Raw genomic sequence first — 24079 nt, forward strand, 5'->3', positions numbered from 1 at the left:
TGGTTCGTCACAAAGCTATTATATGACATCAGACCTTGAATATTGTGCTAAAGCCGTATAGACCAATTTTTATATTGTTTTTTTAGAAGCTAGACAGTCCAAGGTCACTATTAAATGTGAAGATCTTATTTTTTTTTTTAATTCTTTAAGGTATTTTACAGAAAGAAAACATCAAAGAAGTTTGGAATGACGTGACATACTTTTAAAGGGATAGTTTACCCAAAAATAAACATTCCGTTATTAATCATTCACCCTCACGTCGTTCCAAACACGCAAGACCTTCGTTCAATCTTCAGAACAAAAATTAAGATATTAATTGAGGGTGAGTAGTTAATGACATAATGTTCATTTTTGGGTGAACTATCCCTTTAGCAACCCATTTTTAACACCATCATTGTTTCTTCACAATTCAACCTAAATCCCTGCTGATTCATGAACTGGGACATAAAAATGGCCAGTGTTGTGGATGGCCATTACCAAGACAACAAAACACAATCCATGGAGAGTACTAAATTCACAACACATCAATCACAGAGAAACTAATTTCCCAGCAGCAAAACACACAACACAGAAAACAGCCAGAGGAAAGCTGCTGCCTACTGCTACAACCTGCATACTACTCTCAAGAGTATTACATATAAATGAATTTAATTTAGTGTAAAAATATGCTTTCGGCTAGAAGATACAACTCTACATACCGCAGGCTGCACTTGAGTAAGATCACCAGCTACGGTACATTTTAAGCGCATTCAATGCAAACGGTATCTATTAACTTCTTTGTTGCATGTTTTGCATCTTTGCTGAGTAAATTCACACAAACCGCAGCATTTTATGCATTATCTCATTTACATATTGCATCTGGCCAAGAGTGACTGCATATAACACCATTAAATTTGTAAATGGTGCAAATGAATGATGGATGAAAATCTTAATTGCAGATCATGATTCTGAAAACGATAGCACTACCATTTGCTTACAGGGTAGGCAAAAAAAACCTCATTAGCAAAAGCGGTTCCTGTCCGACACAAATGGGCTACGGCAACAGCACTAATCAGAGTATATTGCAAGCTCTGTATTCCTGCACCCATCTTCACTCTTCAGCTGAAACCTCTGGCCCCATTAAGTAAAGAAGTAAATGTATAGTAGTATTCATACTTCAGTTGGTTTTATGCCAGGAGTTTCAAGCCTAGGCATAAAATACAGTGCTGGCTAAGACGGGAAAAACAAATAACAACAGTTTGAGCTGCAACGGCCCATAAATCACTGGGTTTGCTTAGGGGACCTAAACTAGGTTTCATTCTATTTAGCAAATGACCGTAAATGATGCATAGAGTACCTGTTATCATTGAGTTGGGTGTATCGAGGTTGGGGGTCTGGGTCGCCGTCGTTAACATCGTAGCTAGCATCTGGATCCTGTGAATATGTGAGAAACGTTTAGTTATTTTGTTTTGGGTTTTATGGCAAAGGTGTTTACTCAAACTCACATAGTTTTGAATCAGATCTGGGTGGTTTTTTTCAATTCCATCATCCAGTATGGACACAACGACACCTTGACCGGTGAAACCCTGCTTCCAGGCTTCCTTTACGTTGAGGTCACGATGCTCTTCATTGTACTGAGAATAAGAGAAAGAACAGATCAGCACAGATGCCACTTCCCTCCTGCTAACTACTACGCTGATGCAGAACATCAGTGTCTGAGGATCCTGTTTTGAGGATCATCTTTCACAAATCTTTCACTTCATCAGTGCTGATTCTAGACTGCAGTCTGCCGTTACCTCAATACCGCATGACCTCCTGTTTTAGGCATCAAAGATGCTGAAACTCTAGTATACGCCTTGACGATTTCCTGTCTCGGTTATAGCAGTGCCCTGACACACTTCATGCTGCCCTTCACATACTGTACTGTAACCCCAGGTAGTTTCTGGTTTGCCTACTGTCCTCTTGATACGTTGATAGTAGAGCTTTCACTGTACGCTTTATATTGGTTTTATGTTACACAATTTTGTTAATTTTACACCTAAGCTAATACATGAATATGAAGCGGTTTGTGCATTGATGCCAGTTTATTTTAGCTTCATTATTTATATTATTTAATTTAATTTATTTTTTTTATTTTCTTTTAAATGTTTTTTTTTTTTTTTTTTTTTTTTCACACCTAAGCTAATACACAAAATATGAAGCAGCTTTTACATTAATGCCAGTTTATTTTAGTTACATTGTTTAGATTTTTATTTTTAATTTATTTTATTTTTCTATTTTGTTTTAAATGTTTATTTTTATGAAATATTTTACCCCTAAGCTAATACATAAAATATGAAGCAGTTTTTGCATCGATGCCAGTTTATTTTAGTTTCATTATTTTAATTTTTAATTAATTTTAATATCAATTTTATTCTATTTTTTTTATTTTGTTTACATTTTTTTTACTTTTACATCTAAGCTAATACACAAAATTTTTGCATTAATTCCAGTTTTTGCATTAATTCCAGTTTATTTTAGTTTCATTATTTTAATTGTAATTTTATTATTTTTTATTATTTTTTATTTAATTTTATTTAAAATTGTTATTTTATTTAATTTTATTTCATTTTTTAGCTTAAAAAAACAACAAATTTAAATGGAAAAAAGGAGGGGGGGGTTTACTAGAAGTAACTTTCATTAACAAAACTGCATTTTTTTTTTTAAATCAAAAATACAGTAAAATATAAGTACTGTGAAATATTATTACAATTTAAAAGAACTATTTTTATATATTTTTTTTTATTTAAAATAATTTTATTTTATTTACAATTATTTCATTTTATTTAAAAAAAATATTTCTTTTTTTTGTTTTATTTTATTTTCAAATAAAAACGTTTTATTTTATTTTATTTTGAAAGAGAAGAAAAAATAAATTATTTCATAAATAAATCAATCATTTAAGTACTGAATTATCCAAAATTAGCAAATTGAAAAAAGTTTTTTAATAGAAATAACTTACATTAACAAAACTACATTTATTGGACCAAAAATACAGTAAAATATAAGTACTGTAAAATATTACAATTTAAAATAACATTAATACAATGTATCTTAAAATGCATTTTATTCCTCTGATGGCAATTTTCAGTATCCATTTCCATTAAATCATTCTAATATGCTGATTTGGTGCTCTAAATTTCTTTTTAATCACAGTTGAAAAACGTTTCTTTTGCTTAATATTTAATGGAAAAAAATATTACTGTTTTTACTGTATTTTTTAACAAATAAATGCAGCCTTGGTGAGTTTTCAACATTTGCAGATTTTTTTCTTAAGCAGCAAATTTTAGAAAAGCATATTAGAATGATTTCTGAAGGATCATGTGACACTGAAAACTGAAGCAATGATGCTGAAAATTTAGATTTTCCATCACATAAATAAATTATATGGTCAAATACTTTAAAATAGAAAACATTTATTTTAAATTCTAATAATATTTCACAATATTACTGTTTTACTGTATTTTTGATTAAATAAATGCAGCCTTGGTGAGCATAAGATGACTGTAACACAAAAACAAACATCCAAACATCTTGAGAAATGACAAGCAGCCAAGCCCTGCCAGGTTGACCGTCCACCCACCCACTGTCAGACCACGGAGATCTGACCTCTCCCCACTCCACACGCATGTCACTCCAGTGCAGAAATGAACGTGGCCACCTGAGTTTATCTGAGCAGAAAATTGAATTTATTTTGCTGCACGGCTCCTTGACTTTCCTCTTGGTCACAGCGTCACTGCTCTCTTTCCCAGGGAGGTCACAGGGAGAAATTGAAGCCAGTAAGGTGCTGTCAGGTCTGATGAACCCGAAATGATACACTCTCTTGCTTATCCTGGGATTGCAAGTCAAACGAAGAGAACTGGCAGTTTATTTCTTAAGCCTACATCAGGCAAAATGATGCAATCTCACCTTAAAGGTCCAGTAATAATGGCGGTGAGGTTGATAAATTGCTGCTGATGACCTTCGGTCAACTGTTGCAATTGCAGCGAAACTTTCTTTGCACTCCAGCCTGTGGAAATGTTATTGAGTGGCTTCTACCCGTTGTACTGATAAACATGATTCATAACGTTGCCGTGAAGAGGGAAAAATGCGCTGAGAAAGGATTGGAGCTTAGAGTACAATTTTACAGTTTTTTCTAAGTCATGACATTCCCCAAAATCTGAGAAAGAGTATCTATTGTCTCCATAGTTCATTAGCCGGAACAAAACGTCCGGGTCTGGTGAATCACCACTGAATGCAGAATGACTGAGCAATGACTTAACACAAATTAGCAATTCTCATTACAATGCAAGATTCTCATAAATGAGAGATATGAGGGATGGAGGGGCTCTTAATAAGCAGTTCAATAAATAAATTGAAATAGAAATAAATATACTTATCTTTAATATTATGAATATATTTTAGAAACAATTAAAGAAATAAATAAATAAATCACCGCCTTGGAATTAAAAGGATCTATCTGCATTCTGAGCACTTTTGAGATACTGAGCTTTAAAGTTTTTGTGTTTCATAGACCCAAAAAAAGGCCCAAAATGTACACAGCTTACAAAAGAAACATCACATAATGTAAATAAGTCGTTACAAAATAAGAATATGTGAATAACTCAATTTTAATAAAAATGTCAGATAGAACCTTATAATTCCAAGGCGGCTAAATAAATTAATTCATTCTTTGCTGGTCTTAAAACCTGTAAATTATAAGTAATCACGAAATGAGAGAAATGAGAGATGGGGGGACTCTTAATAACTAGTTCAATAAATAAACAGAAATTGAAATAAATATAAAAATATTTATAATTGTATAAATATATTGTATAAATAAATACACACTAATAAATAAAATAAATAAATAAATAAATTCAATAGAAGTAACTTACATTAACAAAACTGCATTTATTTGACCAAAAATACAGTAAAATATAAGTACTGTGAAATATTACAATTTAAAATACATTTTTTATTCCTCTGATGGCAATTTTCAGCATCCATTTCCATTAAATCATTCTAATGTGCTGATGCTCTAAATTTCTTTTTAATCACAGTTGAAAAAGTCTTCTTTTGCTTAATATTTAAATGGAAAAAAATATTACTGTATATTTTTTAACAAATAAATGCAGCCTTGGTGAGAGAACACAAATGAAGATATCGGTGGTTCATCAGTGATTTCATTAAAAATATCTTAATTTGTGTTCCGAAGGTGAACGAACATCTTACAGCTTTGGAACAACTGAGTAATTAATGACAGAATGTTCATTTTTGGGTGAACTACCCCTTTAACAAAACACAGATGGTTAAGAGTGAGAAATGTTTGCGCACATACTCTCATCCGAAGGGGTCTAGTCATTGGAAGATGCAACTAATATTTATTTAAGACAGAATTGGGACACTTCGTCTTCTAATTGTCTTTTCAAGTAACAAACAGGTAATCACGCACATCTTTAGTCAGCCGGTTAAGCCGCTTTCCCAGCATTGCTTTCTTCTTATTTCAGTGCTATTCTGGTAGTGTTGACACCACATGCTACTCATTATTCATGAAAATGTGTATTTTCATCAAACAGCATATGCATAAACAGCACATTCAAAACCTGAAATTGCATTGAAAATTGTGCATATAAAAAGTCATATTAGTAAATTATTTCAACGGAACATCGCCACTTTAACATAGTGACACAGAAAGACTGTCATCTCAGGAGAAGATATGTATAAAGACTGATGGAGAGTGAAGGCCAGCACGTCTGGAATGTTTCCAAAGAGCCAAATCACAACCGGCTGATTAAACTTTAAGCTCCACCGGATGACCATAATGGCAACAAGTTTACTATTACACAATGTCCCATTTAATAGGAGCAAAAGGAACAGAGTCCTATGAATCCAAACAGCACATTACAAAAGGCCACCCAGACCATCAAATCTGAGCGAGAGGTATCGTGCTCGCAAATGAACAAACAGTTCACGAACACACACGTGTGCGTGCAAACAAACAGATGAGCTATTTACTCACCAAGTACCACTGCTGTGCAAACTTCGGATCGGTCGGCTCGTAGTAAATATCCCTCTTCGTTCTTCGTTTCACCACCTGCTGTTCCGCCCACATTACCTTAAGAAACAAACAAACAGTTGGAGACATATGAGAAGTACTCGTTTTCAAGATTTCCTCTCCATCAGATCCACAATGAGTTGTTTTTAATAAAAATCAGTGGATCATTAACTATAATAATAACAGCACCAAATCTATATGAAGCAATTAAACATGGTTGGAAACTCCATTCAAAAAAGCATTTGTCTTCTGTAACATGACATACTTGTGTGAAACACAATTATTAGTTAGAATATAAGTTAGAATTTTTTCAAGGTCATGAAGCCTTTGGTTGTCAGCAGAAAAACAAAAGTTAATGCACGAAAGAATAACAAGTAATGATGAAATCTGTACAATACGTTAAAGTAAATACGATTTCATGTGCTGACGAAAGCTGCTGACGGACACACACTGTCCTGTTTTCTGTCTCCTCACAATCCTCCTCCACTCGACACAAAGACAGAAAGGCCCGTTGACGGGAAACTGTTTCTCTAGGGCAGCGAGTGCTGCAGCGGGGCAGAAAACGCAGACGGTGGCAGATTACGTGATTGACGGCTCAGCGCTGCTCATGCCAGAGCTCACTGCTCGCTGTCTAGAATGACTTTTAGTGGGTGAAATGGACAGACATGTGACAGGAAAGTGAACAGAGTGGTCAGGAAAACAAAGACGGGCCAATTGGGATGTTCACAGCCGTGAAGAACAAGCAGGACACATCTGACCCACCACTCAACGTTCCTCAAGGTCATGCTGTCATGATTTACTAGCAAATCATCATATAACTGATGGGAAAATGCGTTATATCTGCTTTATTCCGATAAATCAGTTAATAATCTACCTATTCGTTTGTGTACTGACAGCTGTTCAAAGTTTAGGGAATGTTCTCAGAGGTTCTTTGTTTGACTTGATAGACAAACATTTCCCATAACACTTTAGTTTAACCAAACCAATTGTCCTAGATATGAAAAGAATCTTTGATAAAATAAAATAAAATAAAATAAAATAAAATAAAATAAAATAAAAATAAAAATAAAAATAAAAAAAAGTTTTACAGTAGATATTTTCGGACTCCTTATGGTAATAAAATAAATTTCAGACTTTTTGCAGTAATAAAATAAAATGCAATTAAATTAAATTAAATAAACAAGCTTTAAATAAAAATGTATTTCAAGCTTTAGAGTAGATATTTTCAGACTTTTTGCAGTAATAAAATAAAATAAAATAAAATAAAATAAAGCTTCAAATAAAAATGTATTTTAAGTTTTAGAGTAAATGTTTTCAGAATCTTCATGGTAAGATATTTGAACATGCCAGACCCACTGATGTTATCACTGGAACTCAGACTCAAAAAAAAAAAAAAAAAAAAAAAAAAAAAAAAAAACCACATTAAAAACTAAAAAGGAAAAAAAGTGCTGGATAGGAAGCCACATTAAGATCTGAGGCTATCTGCTTGGCAAGTTATTAGGGATAGACATGTTGTCTAAACATTATATCACCTTTCCCCCTGCTGATTAATTAGCAAGAGTAATACGGTAATTAAAAAAGTAGCACACATAAGCGCTTCTAACTTTTAAAGATCGACCCCATCTGAAATTAAGCTCAATTAGAGCCAGTACTCTGTTGGCAATGCAATGCATAATGAATAACCTCATGACTGATGTTGCTTCATCTGTGACAGAGCTGATGTTTTGACTCGAGCCAAATGTGTTTCAAAGAGAATATGAACGCTGCCAAAGGACTCCGAAATAGGAAATGGATTTCTGAAGCTACGAAGATGGACTGAGTGATACAGAACAGAGACTTCTGATAAAATCTTGACTATAAATGGAGTCCGGATGGAAGTGATCTGGAATATCTTAACTTCTACTCTGGAAATGAAGATAAGATCAGTTGCTTAATTCATAGTCGCAAAAAACATTTAGCTATTAAGAGTAATGCATGCTCTTTCTTTATATCATTTATAAGATTTACATGACATACAGCATAAAGTGAAACTTGCACATGGTGTTCATTAGAGAAAAATTAAAAATGCAAAAAATGCATGAAGACCGCATAGTATAAAAGTAATTTGCATTTAAAATTTTTCAAAAGTCACTAATGTTTGTGATAGGACAAGTCTGAAGAGGTTGCTATTTCTGAAGCTGAAGGGAGCAAAGGAATTCAACAACAGGAAGCAGAGCAGGGCAGTCAGGGGAAATGCCACTGGGACCCGCTGAGAGTGCAGGCAACAGGACCGACACACTTTACAAGGGCAACATCTTCACACGACTGCAGGTTTCATTTCACAAGGAGCGTTTTCCTTCACAGTAACAGCAATTTGCATCATCAAAAAGATTAGAAATCGATCATTTTAAATGAGAGTCAACCTTCTGCTGCCATCTAAGTGACAGCGACCATTGACGATCCTGCAAAGTTAAACAGAGGTCAATCTCTTCATCTAAACGAGCTGCAACATGATGCGACGACAACGGCAAAGGAATCCCGCAATCGCTGTCAATAGGGCTGAGAAACTAAATTTTCCACCAAAATAATTTAATTATTATAATTAAAAATGACTTTATGTTAGATGAAAACACCAGATTCTAATATGAGCGGTCCACAAGATGGCGCAAAAAAAGCAAAACAAACAAAAACATGACCACCTTATATTGGTTACATCAACGTACAAAAATGGCTATTGAAGTTTAACCTAGTTTAAAATTTTAACTAGATTCTAATGTCAGTTCGGGTGTTAATTTTGACATCATTTTTAAGTCCTACTTTGTCTTTTGATGAAAACATCCCTTAAATTTAGTCAGTATGTTGTTGTATCATATTTATTCACTGTATTTAACTTAGCATTGAACATTACAATTATATTATTCTGAATGCTATATTGTTTGATGTGAATTACAATAATAAACCAAATATTCACACATTTTACATTTTCATTTAAATGTGTATCATAAAAAATATGAAAACGGATTATGTTGTGAAAACCTGAATTCGTGAAATACTAATGTTACAAGAGAGCACACTACAGTAGTGGTGATTTTTTTAAAGGTTCATGAAACCCTGGACTGTGACGTGGCAACGGACTAAGGTACTTCGATGACGTGTTGGTCTCTCATAATTATTCAAGAGGCTGCGCTTTCTTATCCTATGAGAAGACGCTTCACCTAATTATTCACGACAGCGTGTGTTGATTTGCCATGACAGATGCTTCAGCAGTGTTGCCAACTTAGTGACTTTGTCACTAGATTTAGCAACCTTTTAACAGAGAATGTTGTGATTATGCATCATGATTTTAGTATAGATTAATACCTTCGTCTTGGAGAGCTGGTAATAGGCCACGTTTCAGTCAATATTTCATATTCATCCCGTTTTCTGACAACAGAAACAGTAAAATATATAAAATATCTATGAAATATATCTATGAAAACCATTTTATTGAGAATTTGGCTGCATAAAAATGCAGTATTTAAACTCAGAGAGGCAAGACAGTACGATGCACTGACATCATGATTTGCTAATCAGCGCATCTAGCGACATTTAGCGACTTTTCAAGCGGGGTTTAACTACTTTCCATCGAAAGAAGTTGGCAACACTACGCTTCAGGCTGTGAGATTGCGTATATTAACAGAGAAACATTCATGGATTGAAGGAGAGTGTTTGTTTTTGTTTGCTTTGTAAGAGGTCGGCACAAACACAATTCTTTCATATCGTGAGTGCAATGGCAGTTTTTACAACTACTTGATGCAACCCATCAAAAGGATTATAAACAGCGCAAATTGAGCCTTAAAAGTTAATAGAGGTGCAACAGCGCATTCATATATATTTTTCGATGCAGAGTGCAAATGGCTGTGCATTTATTTGTGTTGTTAACTCAATGGGAGCGAAATGAAACTGTCTGAACCCGAAGTTGACTCTCTCTCCTCTCCCCCCTCCACTCCGCAGCGCACCACGGCCCCTTTTTGCAGCATTTTTTAAAACTGTGGTGAGAACTAACCAGTGCTGAAACAGGGGGGTATCATGACCCTTTAAAAATACTTTAGTGATTGTTGCATTTTAGTGTGTTGTTCACAACATTCACAACGTGACTTACCATCAGCAGTTAGTTACATGATGCATTTGCTTCATTTTGTGCAGAAACAAGTTGCAATATGCCTGATTAACTTCTTAAGCATACAGGATGAGTTTGGGTCAATGAATTAAACCACTAGTAAAGGACTTCAATTTACCGGCGTTCAGCAAGTGGTGCAATTATAACATTGCTTATGACAGTATTTTTTAAAATACTAAAACTGTCTTTCTAAATTTTTATCAACAGTATGCTTAATTAAAATGGTTGCAAGTGCTTGCTACACATTTGAATGCAGTTTTTGCATTCTTATTTGCATTTTTATCTCAAAGGAGACCTATTATGTCCCTTTTTACAAGTGTCCCCAGAATGTGTCTGTAAAATTATTTTGGTAATCGAGTAATCTGTCGATTATTCTGACGATTAATCGAGTAATCAGATAATTATAATTCAGGTTTTTTTGTAGCAATACAAATTGACCTAAGTGAACAATAGCCTTTAAAATGACTTAAAATACACATATAATAATAATGAGGCAATAATAATTAGTTTAAATAAAGTATCAAAAACATATGGTATGGTTTTATTAAACAAAACTGTTAACATTCATAATGTATTATAAACCACAGAGCTAATGTGCATTACATATTATAACAAATGCCTGGAGAGGGCGCCAATGTCCTGACAATTGTTTTTACACTTTACTTTAGAATCAAGGAATCATTCCAGCCCTACTGTGAAGTTTGTTCAAAATACCCCACAGACGATCAATTATATAATTTTTAAAAATGCTTATTTTGAGTGTTTTTTTGTGCATGTCTCTTTAAATGCAAATGAGCTGCTGCTCCCCGCCCTCTTTTCCAGAACAGGACTATAATAGGACTACAGATACTCTACTCAAAAAAAATCAGTTTGGTTTTAATTATGTCCATCGCGTTGAAATCATGCGTTTTAAAGCCATATTAGCTACAAGTTCTCTTTCATGTCTTATTGCGCTTAAACTGTCAAATACTCACAAGTTTGTTAAAAACAAAGGAGTTACAAAAACAGTCAGCTATGTCTGTGAAAGTAAACAGCTAGAAAAGTCGTTGCATGTTCATATTAGATCTGTGTGGCAGCAGTGTAATACACAGTAAATAAATCAATAAATCCACTGCTCTCGTCTCCTCTGAGACTGTGACATTAAATAGTGTTCTGTGCTTGTCTGTGCAGCCACGACAGAACAGTTAGCATGCTTTGCTCAAACTTTTGCAATGGTGTTAGACCTGGTACACCGTTGTCACTTGCGAAAACAAAATGACGGTGCCGTGGGTGGAAACGTATAGATTAAGGGGTGGTCATATTATAATAAGATCCCCTTCTTACATCAAGGGGAAGCGAAAGTTACGGAGTTGTCCTTTTTCACATTTTCTGGGTTGGTAGATGCACTAGGGACCCAATTATAGCAATTAAAAAGTAATATTTTCATGATACATTCCCTTCAAATACACAGTTGTACTTTTAATTTGACAGTTCTACAGCTCACTATTATTTTTTTTTTCTGATTTTCAGTTTGACTATTTATAACAGCTTAACATAATCATTGGAGAATCAACGGATGTTGGTTCACTTGGTGAGTTGGTGTTAACAGCCACAACGATAAAATCTATAATTTTATAAAAAGCACCTGAAAAAAAAGTGAAGCAAGGTCACAGTAGTAAGAAAACAGTACAGGCTAGAAGTAAGAAATAGTGATATTTTTCCAGTATACAAATATGTACAGGCTAGAACAGAGAAGTAAGAAATAGTGACAAACTAGAGATTTATTTTTTTTTTAACATATACACGTGACTTTGAAATAATCTCTGACAGATGGCGAAGGTGCACAACCATGACTTCCAGTCTATACTTAGAAACAAGCAAAAAAAAGCCCCCAGCATATCTGATGCAATTCCCAAAAGCCTGATGTCTTTGCCAAACACATTTAACGCATGAAATTTAAAAGGACAACTAGCACTATTGTACCTCAAGAACTAATCATTTAGCACTCACGAACAAAAGCAAGCTTCTGCAAATGAATCTGAGACGAACAAATGAGTCAAGCCGGGCTCTGTGCGATGACTCTCTGTCATTGTGTTGGCACCCAGGTAGGTTCATTATTCACACACCTCATCACTACTGAACACTGGACAATGGAGTGCTTTTCCCATCTCGAGGGAAGTCGCTTTGCTCCTGGAGGCCATTCGCACTGATGGAGCGTGGCACTGCAGCCATGTTACAAGATGGACTTTTTAACCCCCTCTAGAAAGTGAGTAATGGGCCATACGGGTCCAGTCAATGATTTCCATTAGGGGGGTTTCTAGCCCTTAGCAGTCATCTGGCATTAAAATTGCAGGGTTTGTGTTTCACGCCGCATCAGAACTCAACATCTGGATCAGAAAAGCCGGTAAGCGACAAATACTAAGACTGTAGTGAACGAACGCAGATGTCAGGTCAATGCTTGTATTTCAAACCTGTGACAAGAGAAACCGAAAGAGTTTTATTTGGGGTTCTTAAGAGCAACATGCACAGGGGAGGAAACTGAGGAGTTTTGATATATAGGTTTCACGAGAACAGCGTGTGAGGGTGCGAACGGAAAGATTCACAATAACGTTCAGAGGAGGCTAGTCAAACATCGGAACATAAACCAGCTAGGTTTCTAGAAACCGTTGGGAAAAGGAAAGAAAAAAAAAAAAAAGATTTTTGGTCTAAGAAAATGTCTGCCCTCAATTCTTTAGATTTCAAGAAGGAAAAAACTAGAAAGGAGATAGTCCTGCAGAGCGACGGGTGAAATAACAAAGACGAACGACTTGAAAATTGAGTGTGATGGTCCTGGAGCTTCCTTGTGTTTGCAAAAGTGATTGGGTCTTTAGTTGAGGTCCCTGATGAAACCAGAGAACCAGAGAAATGTAAAAACATTGAGGGCACTAACAAATATCCAAAGTTAGCTGAAGGTCCTTTTAGCTGAAGTTGAAAAAAAAAGTGTCATAAATCAGCACAATGCAAATAACTTGCTTGCTTTAACAAACTTCTCTAGCTTCAAGCACTTTCCATGAATAGGGCACAAATTAGGAGCCGAAACTCTTACAAGATCAGTGAAGGACGCATTTAACCTTCATAAAATGTTGATTAACCACCACAGGAAGTCAAACTAAATATTATGAACAGTTTCACTTTCTGTTCATTTTATATAAGGTCTGTGATTTTTGCAACCCTTTTATTACAAATCATGACAGAGGCATACAGACATTTATTACTAAACATCAAATTTAAATAGAAAACTTATAAAACTAACATTACCAGGGTTCAAGCGTTTTAAGGTATTTTAGCACATATGAAAAAAAAATACATTATTTAGCAAACCTGTAACCACTAAAACAATTATTTAAAAAAAAAAACAAAAAAAAAACAAATTCAGGTAATTCACCATAGAAATATGTTTTTTAATACTTATGACTGTTATAGTGCCAGCTGTGGTTCAATCTCCTTAAAACATTGCATGCTTGTTTGAAATCACCTGTCTCACGCGCTTACCAAGTTTCGTGTACATATGTACATTTCAACATTTTTTGATAACTGTTGACCTAGAGTCCAGAGAATTGTGCCGCTGTGTTTTTTTAAATAAAAAAAAACTAGGACGAGTTTGCAGATGTAGGTTTTTGACATCTCAATCATTTAACAAAAGATTTGATAGAACAGGCCCACTGAGTTTCGTTCCGATCGGCCTCCGTTAACCTTGTGTAACAGGTGCTAAAAATCATTGGCCAATGGCGGCCATGTCTTTTGGAGATACACAAATGTCCTTATTGACACTTGTGTCACTTGGGACCAAGACCGTGCACACCAATTTTCATGTTGAAAGGACAAATGATTGCGTTGTTATAGTTATTTTTATGTTTTTTTTCCCTTCTAATAGCACCTCCAAGTGGCCAACCTCTGCCATTTTTTTCTGTGACCTCAGCTGAGCTCTTACATAAGTGTTCTGAGTTTGGCAAAGATATCTCATTCCGTTGAGGAGTTATAGGCATTTTACTAAAAGTGGCCCTTTCTGATTGTGAGTTGAATATTCAAATTTTTTTGATAATTATTGATATTCACTCTCCAGAGAATCTTTCTGCACTGGTTTGTTTCTGATCGGACGACAAACCCAGGAGTAGTTTGCAAAAGTAGGTTTTTCGATCGAAAATGAGGCATGTGATGTGTAGCGCCCCCGTCAGGCCAATCGGGGCAAGTCTTGGTCATATTGTTGGCAGTGTGAGTACTACAATCACTCCAAGTTTAAAGTCTCTATGACTTACGGTTTGGTCTGCACGATCAGTTTTAGGTAGAGCGCTGATCCGTGACTATTCTAACATTTACAACAGTGTTTCAGCGCTACACGTTTGAACCCCTAATAAAATGGGTAGTAGCAAGACTGCAAACGTGGGCATAAGCTGTCACTCAGAGGGCACTTGGCTTATGAGCCAAACGTTGGTCTGAAAAAGGTAATCATGGAATCAAAAAGCATGATGAATAGCGTCAACACAAGATTTTGTTTTGTGTACAAATTAAAATAGATCTCATGCTCCAAATTAATGCAGCTTTCTGGGTTTCACAATTTTTTAATGTGTAAAGTGCCATAAAAAGCAGCTTTTAGCAGCTATTTTTAGTTTAAAACTTTTCTGTACCCTCTCTAAGATCTCACTCAGATCTCAGTGAATTGAGTATTTTGGATTTTCACATCTCATCTGGTCAAGGATTTGTCAATATAACCTTTGAGGAAAGGAGGGCTGTTCTGAGGCAGATCCGGATTCTACATTTCACACATACCTGAGGTTCTGTGTGCAGGCGAATGTGTGTTCCTCTGTGCTCTGATAAAGACCTCTTCACCACCCTGCGGTGCCTGAAGTGATAATAATCTCCAAATACCTGAGGGAAAGAAAACACAAGGCTACATTTAGCTCACCACATCCTACAGGCTTCTTAAAAAAAAAAAGAGAGAGAGAGAGACTGGCAAGTAAAACCTTTTAACTTGTGTGTGTGTGTGTGTGTATGTATGTGTGTATGTATGTATATATGTATATATATGTATAAAATGAATTTAACTTATCAAAACTTTTTACTACTTAAAGGGATAGTCTAAAAATATATTTAAAAAAACGCTAGGAACCGAAAGAAATTGAAGCCTATTGACTTCCATATCAAAATATCTTCATGTTCCACAGAAGATATAAAGTTTGAAACAACATGAGGGTGAGTAAATGATGAAAATTTTCATTTGTGGGTAAATATCACTAAGTTTAAATCAAAGACTCAAATAAAACATGTCTTATTTGCTCACAAGTCTATTTCTGTACCACAAAATTTAAATGAAACCGAATGAGACTCCATTGGAGATCATTGGTACACAGCCCAGCTGTGGACCCAGGCATGACCTTAATGATCCAGATGGAAGAAATACTGACAGAAAGAGAAACACAGACAGCTGTGCATGTCCAACAGCCTCAAGAACAAGTAACAGTGAACGAGTCAATCTCCTGTCAGCCGACTGCACAATCACACATGACAAGATCATCCAGAGGGCCAGAGGCATCAAATCGGCCCTGCTGCAGATCAATTTCTCTCGCCGTTTGATGAAAGCTCAACGTGTGGAGTGAAACGGAGTTCATGCGGTCATGGTATAGATTGAGACTACAGAAAGGCAAAGATCTCCCAGACTTCAAAACAGCTGTAGAGCAAGACAAAAGCTCATTTGGTAGACCAGAAGTTAATAAACGCATAAATACAATAAAAGCAGACCAACTGAAAGTTGAACTACACTTTTAAGTGATAAATTCAAAGGTATGAAACACATTTTTCACACGGCTAACTGCAACAAAGCCATTCTTTCTTCGAAGGGCGGTAACATGTAATAGGAACCCCTGTCAGGAAAGATCGAGGACAACAGCTCTACATTTATTCTTCCATGACGTCCTCAGTATACAGGCCGGATTACAGCGTGTTGATGCAAACATCTCCACCCAAACAAAGGCAGCGAGGCAAATAATCCCTTGACAAAGCAAATTCGACTTGTGACCCAGTAAATCTAACAATAAACATTGAAAGCATCAACAAGCAATAAGGTTAAAAATAAAAACCTTACAAAAGGAAACAGCCCGAGAGATGTCAGACTGAAGAAGAGATGAAGCATTTATCGAACAGCTAGCGAGAGACCGGCACGTTCGCCAGTTAACGAGAGAACAATAATGACAGAAAATAACACGAGAATCGATCGCGAGGAGAGATAGCAGAAGAGGGGCGGGTAATAAGCACATTCAGAGAGCTGAAAGCTTTGTTAGCCACAAAAGGAAATAGACTGAAGATGGGTATGGGTGTATTGTGTAAGATAAGAGGCCTAAAAAGATGAGCATCAATCTCAGACGGGCCCGAATCCAGCGGCTCCAGGGCGCAGGGGAGCGCAGATGGAGATATGCTGGCCTTGTCATATCAGACCACCATCAGACAACCATCTCAACTGCCTGGAAACATGCGAGAGGAAAGGCATGTGGAGGAGAGAGGGAAAAAAAAAAAAAAAAAAAAAGTATATCTACACTAAAACTTACAATCCACATCTGAAAATGATAACAGTGTTGGTTAAACAGTTGGCATGCCTTTGCAAAATGTGTTCCTTATGTCTGGAAGCAACCTACACATTCCAACTCTACTCCACAGACTAGATTACAGTAGAATAAATATTTGTAATTATTATATATTACATATATTATATATTACATAATAGTTGGTCATGCCCTTCCATTTGCATGCAACGCTTTTAAAGGCAGGATTTGCTTTCTTACGAGACTTGACATAAATGGGCAAGAGATGGGTGACGTTTTTGTAGTGAGCACCAAAAGACTATTCCAACTTGAAAAGCAGTTTTGAACATATTAAGCAACTGTTACCCAGGTTATTATAAGAAAAAGATGATAACGCTATTTTTTAAAAACTTCAGCTTGCGGGAAATTTATATAATTTTCTTTAATATTAAAAAAAAAAAAAAAAAAAAATTTATAACCTCTAACCTAGGATTCAGCTTTTATAATTTAATAAAAATAAAACAAATCAAATTTATTTTATTATAAACTTCAAGGATTTAACTCATGATTAATTGTCATTGTTTTATAAAATAAGATGAAAATAAGAAAATAAAATAAAAATAAGTTAAAATAATTTAAAAACATAAAATAAAAATAAAATAAAATAATAAAAGGAAAACAAGAGTTTAAATAAAATTATGAGGAAAAAAGAAAGAAAAACAGAACACACATGATAAAATAATAAAATAAAATAAAATAAAATAGTTTTTATTTAAACATGTGAGAAACAGGCTATGCAAGATCTTGCAACTATGACCAAAGATTTACATGGTAAATCTTGTATTTAAGATATTTACTTGAGCATTAGCCAAGACTCTGAGTATTTTGTTCATGATTAATTGTCATTGTTTTATAAAATAAGATGAAAATGAAAGAAGATACAATAAAATAGAAAAATAAGTTAAAATAAGATTATAAAAATAAAATGAGGAGGAAAAAAGAAAACAAATAGAACATGATTACATTATTGAAAATTAAAATAAGACAATATAAAAAGGAAAAATTTGTTAAAATAAAAAAAAAAATGACAAGGGGAAAAAAATAAAAATAGAAAACAATTAAATGATAAAAAAAATAAAATATTTTTTTCAGTTTTTATTCAGACATGTCCTTTTTTTCCCCAGGACTGCTTATGGGAAACAGGCTATGCATGCTTAAGATATTACAACTATGACCAATGACTATGACCTGTAATTAAAAGGAACGTTGTAATTTGTGTATTTAAGATATTTACTTGAGCATTAGCCAAGACACTGAGGTAATGCTACCATGCAATAACCACATAATAATGGCATGTAAAGAGCATTACTTGACATAAGAATCTGACCCATCTGTTAAGGGTTTGACCAGATGACACAGCACTGACCAGCAGTTTCCCACACAAATTAGAACTATTATCTAAAATTACTCTCCGCCTCGCATCGCCTTCCAACTACCATTACCGTGCTTTGCTATCTTTTCTTTAATGGAGGCAAGCACACATTCAGTAGTTGAAATTTTAACTAGTAGGTATAATAAAATGGAAAGAGCAAGATGTAGATAAGACAGAGCTGGTGGAGGAACACAGATGTTTATTGTGGGAAATGCAGCAGCGGGCAGACTAAATTTGTGATCATTTCAAGAGCAATTACAAATCAAGGGAACAATCCATCTGACTCATTGAGCAAATGGAGCAATTAGTTGCCGCAACTGAAATCAGTCTCTATGGATGTGCATCACTGTCATACATCAGTCCAAATTGCCCAATATAATCCGCCAGGCCAATTCACAAGACGATATCTGGATATCTTTCTGTCAGCTTCCACAGTACTGACAGCATTGATAAAGGATGAGAATAAAATGCTGATACAAAAACAGGGTTTCTGCAGGTTTAATGAAAGTAAATTTACTTGAGAGAATACATTTACTAGAGAAAAGAAAAAAAAAAAAAAAAAAAAACATTTATGACTAATCTCAAGTAAATGAGAGCAAATCTTGAATTAAGGATGTTTACATTTGTATAATACAAGACAATAATACCGAGGAAGATTTTCATTCACATTTTTCATATTCATTTGCAGTGCATGCAACATTTAATGCCACAAATGTATGAATTTAAGACTTTCTGCTCTTATTTAAGGACTTTTTAAAGTGGAAAGGCAAATTACAACTTCTCAAGACCAGCAGAAACACTGAAAAATATGACCAGTTGTAAATAGCAGACGCCACAACTGTTTAACATTATAAAAACAATCATCATAAACACTTCAGAAAGTATACATAGTGACTCACAGTAGACTTGGTAGAAAAGTACAAATCAAGCACCACTCCTGAAAAAGCTTACGCACACTCATCGCTTCATTTTTAAAGTAAAGCTGTCAGACCAAACACTGAGTAAAGAATGAAACAGTTAAAGCTTTTTATGACAAGAGTTGCTCCTGCATTTCTATGAGAATCAGCACTGAAAGGGAGCGTTGTGAAAACACAGTTTAATGGCGTAATTTATCTTGTAATGAGCCTGACCTTAAGATACGCCAGCAACCACTTACTAACTAAACAAGGACAAGGGCAAGTGCGAGAGCATGAATACGGAGAACAGCAAAAGGAGACGTTTCGGAGAAATTTGATGACACTCGTGACATCAACAAAAAATTTTATACCCAATTTACAGCTTTTGGTTAGAAGAAGTGCTTGGCCATGTTTACATAAAGTCTTAAGACACAACCACACCCCACGTCAGCGGTGCTCACTGGAGCTGAAGCAGTGGCCTGAAACCACGCTGGAAAACAACAGATAACTAGCAGTTTCCCTTAATACCAGATGGCCAAAGCTACAGGGAAAAATTGTGGAAAGCAGCAATGGTCAACCAAAGCTTTAACAAAGGTTGTGACAATACAATTTTACGCAAGTGCATTTATAATATAATATAACATAATATAATATTAATATATACACTACCATTTAAAAGTTTGGGATCAGTAAGTCTGTATGTTTTTTTAAATATGTTTTTTTTTTTAAATAAGTCTCTAATGCTAATCAAGGCTACATTTATTTGATCAAAAATACAGAAAAAAAAACAGTAATATTGTGAAATGTTATTACAATATAAAATAATAGTTTTTATTTTAATATACTTTAAAAATCATTTTAACATTCTGCTTTATTAGAATTATCAAGGTTGGCAACAGTTGTGTGCCAAATATTTTTTGGAACCTGTGAAGTCAGTATTCTTTGATGAATAAAAAGAACAGTGTTTATTCAAAAATCTTTTCTAACAATATAAGGATTTGCTATCACTTTTTTTTTTATCAATTAAACACATCCTTGCTGAATAAAAGTATTAATTTATTTATAAAAATAAATAAATAAAAATAAAAATTTACTTACCCCAAACTTTTGAATGATAGTTAATATTGTCAGAAAATATTTCTATTTTAAATAAAGGCTCTTCTTTTTAACTTTTATTCATCAAAGAATCCTGAAAAAAATATCACAAGTTCCAAAAAATATTAAGTAGCACAACTGTTTCCGGCACTGATTTATTATCATTATTATCAGCATATTAGAATGATTTCTGAAGGATCATGTGACAGTGAATACTGGAGCAATAATGCTGAAAATGTATATTTGATCACAGGAATAAATTATATTTTATTTTATATTAAAACAGAAAGAAAGCTTACTTTACATAGTCATAATATTTCATAATTTTCTATTTTTTTTTCTATATTATACACACATGCATGCATACATACATATACACACACGCACGCATGCGTGCATACATACACACACACGCATGCATGCATACATACGCACGCATGCATGCATACACACACGCATGCATACACGCATGCATACACGCATGCATGCATACACACATGCATACACGCATGCATACACGCATGCATACACGCATGCATACATGTACACACACGCATACATACATGCATATACACACACGCATGCATACATACACACGCACGCATGCATACATACACATACATACACGCATGCATACACACACACGCATCCATACTATTCAAAACTTTGGGCTTTAAAAAAAAAAAAATAATAAGTTTTTTAAAAATGTTTTTCAGGACAAAAAAAAAATAAAAATACTGTAAATCCATTCAGCAAACACTGAAATCAAAGTAAAGCTGTGGCATAAATATACAAAATATCAAACACTCCAGAAATCACATTTGGACAACTTAAATAATAAGAGTACGTACTTACTATCTTATAAGTTACATATTAAATGATTAATCAAACTTAATTTTTAATAAATTGTAAAATGTAATTTATTCCTTTGATGTTAAAGCTGAATTTTCAGCATCATTACTTCAGTCTTTAATGTCACATGATCCTAATGCATCCTTGCTGAATTATACATTAATTTTTCTGTATATCTCACTGACACCAAACCTTAAAACAACATTGTATTTTATATACCAAATCTATCCTCAAATCAACTATATTACTGTAGTCTCTTCTTATCGACTTTCGTGTGAAAAAAAAAAAAAAAAAACTTTTTTTTTTTTTTTTTTTTCATATATCGGCTATTTAGGTCTTCATTTCTCATACATCACTCATAATGTTCTCTTTTCCGCTTTCTCCAACTTATTTTGACTCTCATTCCGGCTATTCTCAGCCAGGGATTGATGAATCACCACAGCCATCAATCAACGCTGCAGCCCGTTGTCTGAGTCCACCAACCTTCCAAACACATTCAGAGGGAATTAGACCGCACAAATAGTCCAACAATCCCCGCAGACCCCAGTCCAGGTGTACGTGAACACGGTACATTAAGGTCGTGCTTCTACACTCCAGGTGCAACAAGCGTGAGTCGAGCCATGAAGCGTAATACTCCAATAAATAGCATCTCCGCACATCGTCGTAAGATTATTGTCATTATTCTTTCTGCTGAGGTCATCCGCAAGCTTTATTCAGATTTACGAAGACGGCCAAAAGATGAGGTTCCAGCTGCACGGTGCCTTCCCTAGAGATGGACCAAGAAGAAAACTCTGACGGCTGCCAAAAGAAAAAATTATAATGTCTAAACCTGTGAAGGAACCGTTTAGGGGAAGAGTGGATTGCTTCTTGCCCGGACGAGCGGAGTTTACAGAGTGCACTGGCGCAAAAAAAATAAATAAATAAAAAAAAACAAAAGGCTAGTAAAGAGCAACTTTTTGAAGAAACGGGTCCGTGAGCTGATTCGAATGTTGTTCCCACAGTGGACAATTTAACGCTACGCAGCAAGTTTCTTTTATAATTTTAAAGTTTCATAGGAGGATGAAAACTATCTGCAAGACTCATCATAATCAATTAAACCTGATCAATGAATACGACTCCACTGAAAGCAAAACATTTCGACTTTTGGAAACCAATCTGCGCATGCAGGTTTTCACATTAGTAGCTGGTTAATCAATTACGCTCGAAAAACAAACTCAAGCTCTCCAAACATAACAGGTCTACTTCAGCTCATGCATTATTAAAGAGAGATTTTGGGAAAAAAATGTCCTGTGGGGAAAAAAAAAAAAGATAGAGAGGGCATTGACAGAAGGTGAGGAGCGAAAAAAAGAAATATTCATACCTGGCTACCCACGGTTACTATAGAAACAGCCCATGGTAGGCAATGAATTTGACATCTTAGTTTTAGTAACGGCAAAAACAGACAGACCAATAACCTTTCCAGAGAAATAATATCCATGTTGCACTGTCAAGTGAGTCGACATCACATTTTCCATGCTTTAGCAACTGCTTTCATGCCTACCGTGGCACAATATTCAAGATGAGCCGTCCTGAATTAATTCAATGATGTTCAGATATATTGCACTGCATTCCCATGGTGATTTCCCACGGTGAGTGCGCTCAAAAAAAAACAAAAAAACATGACTGGTCAGAAAACAAATAAAAAAATGTGTTAAGTTTGTGACATAATGCAACGCAATGCAATGCATGGAACAAAAATTGACAGGTACACCAAAAAAAAATTTCCCTGCGTTTAACAATGAGACTTGATGTGCTAACCACAACCCTGCTGAAGAAGTGAAAAGATCAGCACAGAAAAGAAAACCACTGTTACATGTGTGAAGGACGAGTATCTGAAAAGGCTTAATGTCAAACCCGAACATCATTACAGAACCACATAATGACGCTACTGAAGACGTCAACGCTACAGCATCCAACTGCTTTACGTCAATAAACATGGAGCAAATCCATGTCAATTTCTCTTCAATTTAACCTTCTTGTAAGTTTGTTTAGATACTGTTTACTCTTATGAAAATTGATTCAATTGTGGGTTTGGGCTTACTTCAGACAAGGACAAAAATAAGAGGAGGTGAAGCAGGCCCAAGAAAGACCTTGAAGAAAAAACCTTGATGAAAACGAGATGATCCAGCACTGCTGGGCAAAACAGGATCCTTGTATTTCCAAATACAAAAAAAAAAAAATCTGAACTGTGTTTCTTACTAAAGAGAAAAAGTACCAGAGCAAATAAATGTTATGTTCTGGGTTCTTAAAGGAATAATTCACACAGAAATGAAAACTGTTTGATGACTCACTCAACTCTCATGTCGTTTCAAACCCATATGATGTTGTCTTTAGTGGAACCACTTTTGATATTTTATTTATTAACTTCAGAGACCGGATTTTGTTAAAGTATATTCTGACTACTCTTTTTAATATAGTGAAAGAACAAGAGGACTGGGTCTGTCAAGAACCAAAATGACCAAAAAATAAATAAATACATGTGTCGCCAAAAATAGCTCCTACAATATGTGCACTACATTCAAAACTTTTATAAAGCCATGGTTGTGTGTCATTAACAGTCCAAAATTTATTAGCATTATTTATTATAGCTTCTCTCCTAAACTTTGATGAAAATTTTCAAATCATTAAACGGTTCTTTAGAGGCAGCAATTATCAATGAATAACTTAAATTTCTGTCTGTTCCTCACATAAAGTTGCAACTGTATGGCTTCACATAACCTGTTATATAGGGCATATACAGTGGAGGTCAAAAGTTTGCATACACCTTGCAGAATCTGCAAAATGTTAATTATTTTACCAAAATAAGAGGGATCATACAAAATGCGTGTTTTTATAGTTGTCCTAAGTATGAAAGGACGAATCTCAAAATCATACAGTCATTATTGGAAAGGGTTCAAATACACAAAAATGCTGAAAAACCAAAAAAATTGTGGGACCTGAAGAATATTTCTGAAGAACAGCGGGCAGTTTATCTGTTTAGGACAAACAAGGGACTCGTGAACAACCATCACTAAACAAAAAAAACACAGCTGTGGATCATTC

At 34.8% G+C, this 24079-nt stretch overlaps 1 protein-coding gene across 5 annotated transcripts in view; it reads right to left on the reverse strand.

Annotated features, from left to right (window-relative positions):
• Positions 1 to 24079, reverse strand: part of furina (furin (paired basic amino acid cleaving enzyme) a) — a 108292-nt gene that overhangs the window by 46771 nt on the left and 37442 nt on the right. For 4 of the 5 annotated variants that reach the window (XM_051115364.1, XM_051115362.1, XM_051115361.1 and 1 more), the window contains exons 3-6: positions 14979 to 15077; positions 6020 to 6115; positions 1485 to 1613; positions 1337 to 1413 (exon numbers count right to left, since the gene is read on the reverse strand). In XM_051115364.1, coding sequence (XP_050971321.1) covers positions 1337 to 1413; positions 1485 to 1613; positions 6020 to 6115; positions 14979 to 15077 — 401 coding nt within the window. Of the gene's footprint in view, positions 1 to 1336; positions 1414 to 1484; positions 1614 to 6019; positions 6116 to 6467; positions 6775 to 14978; positions 15078 to 24079 lie in introns of those variants that run through there. The other variant, XM_051115366.1, reaches the window with a different exon arrangement.

The sequence above is a fragment of the Labeo rohita genome, chromosome 7 (genome assembly GCF_022985175.1).
Source record: "Labeo rohita strain BAU-BD-2019 chromosome 7, IGBB_LRoh.1.0, whole genome shotgun sequence".
Lineage (NCBI taxonomy): Eukaryota > Metazoa > Chordata > Actinopteri > Cypriniformes > Cyprinidae > Labeo > Labeo rohita.